Genomic DNA, 7,555 nt, shown 5'->3' with positions numbered 1-7,555 from the left:
CTCTATGGCATAAAAAAAACTCTATGGCAAATTGATTTCCTCTATGGTAAATATATAACCTTTATGGCTAAAATATACCTTCTATGGCAAATTGATTTCCTCTATGGCAAATATATAATCTTTATGGCTAAAATATACCTTCTATGGCAAATTGATTTCCTCTATGGCAAATATATAACCTTTATGGGTAAAATATACCTTCTAAGGCAAATTGATTTCCTCTATGGCAAATTTATAGCCTCTATGGCTAATATATAACCTCTATGGCTAATATAAAGCCTCTATTACTACGTTTATATGATGCGTTCAAAACGTTTTGAAATCAAACCGTTTTGAACATTTTCAAAACGGTTTGAATTAGTAAATGTATTAAATGTTTATATGTAAATAATTAAAACCGATTTAGTAAAATTTGTTTGAAAAGGTTTTAACAATTAACTTTATCTGCCATGATAATAATATGTTACTCCACGGTTATTATCAAATTATATTTGGCGGGTCGCCACAGTATCAGTTTAATTATTACCACGATTAAAGACAACTTTAATCGTGATTATTAGTTATTACTTATATTTATTTTACTGTCGATTTTTATTAATTTGATTCTTATTTTCTTTATTCTGATTTCAATTCGGTTCAGTATAATGGTATTAGCTAAAGTCCTTATCTGTGCATTTGTTGAGGAATTGCAACGAAAGATTAAAATAAGAGCAAAAAGAAGAAATAAATTGAAAAAAATAATTCAATTCAGAAGAAATATGTTGAAACGGAAATTAGCTTTTAAATTAATGTTTTCGCGTATTCATAATAATAGTATATTATCTGAAATTATTAAAAATTACCTGAAGAGCAGAAAATCTAGATCAATATGGATGAAGGCAAGTACCTATAATATATGTAAACATAATATTCTTATATTCTGTTTTGTATTTAGTTATTCAATTTTTATTTTTTTATAACCGATATGTTTTCTTAGCAGTCTTAAAAAACATATGTAAAAAAAATCATTAATCAAAATTTAGCTTAGTATTAATTGATAAAAGATTTTTTAAATTAATGATATACTAAATTCGTGTCTTTTGATAGGCTATAAATACATTTTTATATCATATTATTTACTTATTTAATTACTATTGTCATATTTTTCTAGGAAAGATCTGGAGATTTTTGGGAACGAATTGTAGGGTTACATTTTACAAATCAGGATTGGTTGGAAAATTTTAGAATGTCAAAACAAACATTTACATATATATGTGAAAAATTAAATGATGAATTAGCTCCTCATCCATTAGCTTTCAGACCAAGTTTATCAGTTGAAAAAAAAGTAGCTATAGTGATATTCAAACTGGCTACCTGTTCAGAATATCGAGTAATTGGTAATCTTTTTGGCGTGCATAAGAGTACAGTACATTCTTGTGTATATCAAGTTTGTAATGCCATCAACAAAATTTTAAGACCACTACATTTGAAAATGCCCACCTTAGAAGAAGCAAAATTATAGCTCAATCAATTGCAGTAAAAACTGGAATGGAACAAATTATTGGCGCTATTGATGGTACTCACATACCAATATTGCCTCCAACAATTGGCTATAGAGATTTTATAAACAGAAAAGGATGGCCTTCGGTCGTATTACAAGGCCTTGTTGATAATCAATATTTGTTTCGTAATATCACCATAAATCACCCTGGTAGTGTGCATGATGCAACTGTCTTGAAAGATTCTAGTTTGTACAAAAATTGGGAATCTTTAATTCCAAAACACTACAAAACTATAAACCAAAAAGAAATTCCATTTATGATTGCGGGCGATCCAGCTTATCCTTTATTATCGTGGCTAATTAAAGGATATACTGGAACATTGTCAGCCGAAGAAGAGTCGTTTAACACATATCTGTCTTCAGCAAGGATTTGTGTCGAAAATGCTTTCGGGCGTTTAAAGGGTCGATGGAGATGTTTGTTGAAAAGATGCGATATTAATTATAAATTTATGCCTCAAGTAATCTCTGCATGCTGTGTTTTGCACAACATTGTTGAAAATGTAAAAGAATCTTACTTATCTACATGGATGAAAGAAGTAAATGACCAAAATATACTATATGAACAACCTCGTCAACGTGAAATTATACAGAATCTCGAGACAACCATAAACGCAAAAATCATTAGAGATGCTTTAAAGGAATATATGTCCGAGAACTATTGTCTTCGTCGATCTTCTTTTAGAACATAAATTATTTATATTTATGTAAACAAGTATATGTAATTATATATATATATTAAATAAAAACACATTTATTATTAATGAATTAAAATAACAATCTTAATAGGTAATATATTCGTATCAGACTTGTGATATCAAATATTTAAATTAAAACTAAGTCAGACTTTATGATTTATCATTAACAATAAAAAAGAAATAACAATTTGAATAAACTATATAATATCAGACCTTATGATATCCATACAGATAAAAAAAAAACAGGTTATGTATTAGTAACAGACGTATGATATTAAATATTTAAATTAACAATATATCAGACTTTAACGTAAAAAAAAAATTTAATTAATATTTCATTTTGATGTATTGTTTAAGGCGCTAATCAATAACTTGAATTGATCTTGATTTTCCTTTCTTTCTTCTCTTGAAATCTCTTCTTCTTTTTTCATCATCTCTTCTTCCCATTTTCTCTGTTTTTGGAATTCTATCTCCATAATTTCTTTCTGGTTCTGCAGTAATTCCCTGTTCATTTTAATTTGAATGTCTTCCCACTTATTAGTAAATTCCTCTAGAGTTTTAGCAAGACTTGTTTGTTTAGCACAACCTATCAACAAATTAAAAAATATTAGGTAGGAATTGGGCAGATTGCATAATATATTTTGTATTATATTATGTTACTTTTTTTAGGCCGAACTTCAATTTTTTCTTCTTGATTTGATAATGTTTCAATAAAATTATCAATATCTCCTTCACTTATGTTTTCTTCAACAACCCAACTTTCCATGTTTGTATCATTCATAATACAATTCTCATCGTCAGCTGTAAAACAAAATTTATTTTTTATGTAGGCATATTATACATTTCTAAATTACAATATTTGCTGTTTGATGGTCAGAAAACATAAAATATGCAGGTATAGACTATAGTGTCTTCTTAAAGAAACATTAAACACCTACCTACTACAAATGTTATTAAATATTTGATAATTTTGATATTTTCAAATATATAATGAAATAATATTACAATAGTACCTATTTGATATAATTGTGTTATAATAGCAAACATAAATACCTGTTGTACAAGTGATAGTTGAATCAATACCATATGATAATGGTTTAATCGCTGGACGTGTTTTCAATAGATCATCCAATCATCATCCCAATCACATTGTTTTCTACCTCTTCCACTTTTTGAATTATTTGACTCTTTAGATTTATATTCATGTTTTAGTGATTTCCACTTAGTACGGATTTGTGAAGATGTTTTTTGGTAGCCTTTAGCACGCATATCCGACTCAATTGTGTCCATAATCTAAAAAACCAGAAATATATGTTATCATTTTTAAGAATATTAATTACCTACTAATTATATGTTTAATACGTACCTGTTTATTTCTAAAACGCTTCCCATCTAATGCGGTTAAAATATTTTTTTCACTGAAAATAGCCAGCATGTCTTTGATTTCATTTTCTGACCAAATAACTCGTTTCCGTTTATTATCTGAATTATTCATTTTAACTATATTGTTCACGGAAACACACGGAAATTATAAAAGTAGTAAATAGTAATATTTATATAATAAAATCATAAATTTATAATAATTATTAATTAATAATATTAAAATTAATCAAAATAAAAAAGGTCACATTCTGTAGGCTGTGGTATCATGATACTGTGTTATCACCGAACGTACCTAATCTCCGTTTATATGATACATTTATGAATCGTTTCCAAATAGTTAAAACGGTTTGAAATCCTTAAACTACCTAGCGCAAAAGTTTTATCTTTCAAAACGGTTTAATGATATCACAACGTTTTAGAACTGTTTATATGATAGTGAATTCAAAACGGTTTGATTTCAAAACGTTTTGAACGCATCATATAAACGTAGTATATGACTAATATTTATCTTCTATGGCATGAAAATAACCTCAATGGCAAATGTATTACCTCTATGGCTAAAATATAAACTCAATGGCTAAAATAAACCTTCTAATGCAAATATATAACCTCTTTGGCATAAATTTACACTCTGTGGCTAATATATAACCTCTATGGCTAAAATATAAACTCTATGGCTTATATATAACCTCTATGGCATAAAAATAAACTCTATGGCAAATTGATTTCCTCTATGGTAAATATATATAACCTTTATGGTTAAAATATACCTTCTATGGCAAATTGATTTCCTCTATGGCTAATATATAACCTTTATGGTTAAAATATACCTTCTATGGCAAATTGATTTCCTCTATGGCAAATTGATTTCCTCTATGGCTAATATATAACCTCTATGGCTAAAATATAAACTCTATGGCCAACATATATCCTCTATGGCTAAAATATAAACTCTATGACTAATATATAACCTCTATGGCATAAAAATAAACTCTATGGCAAATTGATTTCCTCAATGGCTAATATATAACCTGTATGGCATAAAAATAAACTCTATGGCAAATTGATTGTCTCTACGGCTAAAATATAGCCTCTATGACTAATATTTAACTTCTATGGCATGAAAATAACCTCTATGGCAAATGTACAACCTCTTTGGCAAATGTATTACCTCTATGGCTAAAATATAAACTCAATGGCTAAAATATACCTTCTAATGCAAATATATAACCTCTTTGGCATAAATTTACACTCTGTGGCTAATATATAACCTCTATGACTAAAATATAAACTCTATGGCCAATGTATATCCTCTATGGCTAAAATATAAACTCTATGGCTTATATATAACCTCTATGGCATAAAAATAAACTCTATGGCAAATTGATTTCCTCTATGGTAAATATATAACCTTTATGGTTAAAATATACCTTCTATGGCAAATTGATTTCCTCTATGGCAAATTGATTTCCTCTATGGCAAATTGATTTCCTCTATGGCAAATTGATTTCTCTATGGCTAATATATAACCTTTATGGTTAAAATATACCTTCTATGGCAAATGATTTCCTCTATGGCAAATTGATTTCCTCTATGGCTAATATATAACCTCTATGGCTAAAATATAAACTCTATGGCCAACATATAACCTCTATGGCTAAAATATAAACTCTATGACTAATATATAACCTCTATGGCATAAAAATAAACTCTATGGCAAATTGATTTCCTCTATGGCAAATATATAACCTTTATGGCTAAAATATTCCTTCTATGGCAAATTGATTTCCTCTATGGCTAATATATAACCTCTATGGCATAAAAAAAAACTCTATGGCAAATTGATTTCCTCTATGGCAAATTGATTTCCTCTATGGCAAATTGATTTCCTCTATGGCCAATATATAACCTCTATGGCTAAAATATAAACTCTATGGCCAACATATAACCTCTATGGCTAAAATATAAACTCTATGACTAATATATAACCTCTATGGCATAAAAATAAACTCTATGGCAAATTGATTTCCTCAATGGCTAATATATAACCTGTATGGCATAAAAATAAACTCTATGGCAAATTGATTGTCTCTACGGCTAAAATATAGCCTCTATGACTAATATTTAACTTCTATGGCATGAAAATAACCTCTATGGCAAATGTACAACCTCTTTGGCAAATGTATTACCTCTATGGCTAAAATATAAACTCAATGGCTAAAATATACCTTCTAATGCAAATATATAACCTCTTTGGCATAAATTTACACTCTGTGGCTAATATATAACCTCTATGACTAAAATATAAACTCTATGGCCAATGTATATCCTCTATGGCTAAAATATAAACTCTATGGCTTATATATAACCTCTATGGCATAAAAATAAACTCTATGGCAAATTGATTTCCTCTATGGTAAATATAACCTTTATGGTTAAAATATACCTTCTATGGCAAATTGATTTCCTCTATGGTAAATATATAACCTTTATGGCTAAAATGTACCTCTATGGCAAATGATTTCCTCTATGGCTAATATATAACCTCTATGGCATAAAAAAAAACTATATGGCAAATTGATTTCCTCTATGGCTAATATATAATCTCTATGGCTAAAATATAAACTCTATGGCCAACATATATCCTCTATGGCTAAAATATAAACTCTATGACTAATATATAAACTCTATAACTAATATATAACCTCTATGGCATAAAAATAAACTCTATGGCAAATTGATTTCCTCTATGGTAAATATATAACCTTTATGGTTAAAATATACCTTCTATGGCAAATTGATTTCCTCTATGGTAAATATATTACCTTTATGGCTAAAATGTACCTTCTATGGCAAATTGATTTCCTCTATGGCTAATATATAACCTCTATGGCATAAAAAAAAACTATATGGCAAATTGATTTCCTCTATGGCTAATATATAATCTCTATGGCTAAAATATAAACTCTATGGCCAACATATATCCTCTATGGCTAAAATATAAACTCTATGACTAATATATAAACTCTATGACTAATATATAACCTCTATGGCATAAAAATAAACTCTATGGCAAATTGATTTCCTCTATGGCTAATATATAACCTCTATGGCATAAAAAAAAACTATATGGCAAATTGATTTCCTCTATGGCAAAATTATAAATTCTATGGCAAATGTATAACCTCGTTGGCATAAAAATAAACTCTATGGCAAATGTATAACCTCTTTGGCAAATGTATAACCTCTTTGGCATAAAAATAAACTCTATGGCAAATTGATTTCCTCTATGGCAAATTTATAGCCTCTATGGCTAATATATAACCTCTATGGCATATTTATAGCCTCTATGGCTTATATATAACCTCCATGGCTAATATATAACCTCTATGGCTAATATATAACCTGTATGGCATAAAAATAAACTCTATGGCAAATTGATTGTCTCTTTTGCTAAAATATAGCCTCTATGACTAATATTTAACTTCTATGGCATGAAAATAACCTCTATGGCAAATGTACAACCTCTTTGGCAAATGTATTACCTCTATGGCTAAAATATAAACTCAATGGCTAAAATATACCTTCTAATGCAAATATATAACCTCTTTGGCATAAATTTACACTCTGTGGCTAATATATAACCTCTATAACTAAAATATAAACTCTATGGCCAATGTATATCCTCTATGGCTAAAATATAAACTCTATGACTAATATATAACCTCTATGGCATAAAAATAAACTCTATGGCAAATTGATTTCCTCTATGGCAAATATATAACCTTTATGGCTAAAATATACCTTCTATGGCAAATTGATTTCCTCTATGGCTAATATATAACCTCTATGGCATAAAAAAAAACTCTATGGCAAATTGATTTCCTCTATGGCAAATTGATTTCCTCTATGGCAAATTGATTTTCTCTATGGCTAA

The 7,555-nt window shown here is 28.4% G+C and overlaps 2 protein-coding genes across 2 annotated transcripts; one reads left to right on the top strand and one right to left on the bottom strand.

The window, feature by feature from the left end:
- The first annotated feature begins 872 nt into the window (after positions 1–872).
- On the top strand, positions 873–2,229 carry LOC126549823 (uncharacterized). Its single transcript, XM_050200209.1, has 3 exons — positions 873–878; positions 1,151–1,369; positions 1,456–2,229. The coding sequence occupies exons 1-3, from the start codon at positions 873–875 to the stop codon at positions 2,227–2,229; spliced, it is 999 nt and encodes a 332-aa protein (XP_050056166.1).
- Positions 2,230–2,453: 224 nt separating this feature from the next.
- Positions 2,454–3,872, bottom strand: LOC126550285 (uncharacterized). Its single transcript, XM_050201495.1, has 4 exons — positions 3,602–3,872; positions 3,289–3,528; positions 2,896–3,036; positions 2,454–2,821 (listed from the first exon to the last, which is right to left on the bottom strand). The coding sequence occupies exons 3-4, from the start codon at positions 3,014–3,016 to the stop codon at positions 2,571–2,573; spliced, it is 372 nt and encodes a 123-aa protein (XP_050057452.1). The 5' UTR covers positions 3,017–3,036; positions 3,289–3,528; positions 3,602–3,872; the 3' UTR covers positions 2,454–2,570.
- Positions 3,873–7,555: the final 3,683 nt, after the last annotated feature.

Source organism: Aphis gossypii, chromosome 2 (genome assembly GCF_020184175.1).
Source record: "Aphis gossypii isolate Hap1 chromosome 2, ASM2018417v2, whole genome shotgun sequence".
Lineage (NCBI taxonomy): Eukaryota > Metazoa > Arthropoda > Insecta > Hemiptera > Aphididae > Aphis > Aphis gossypii.
This window is presented reverse-complemented; position numbering and strand designations above follow the sequence as displayed.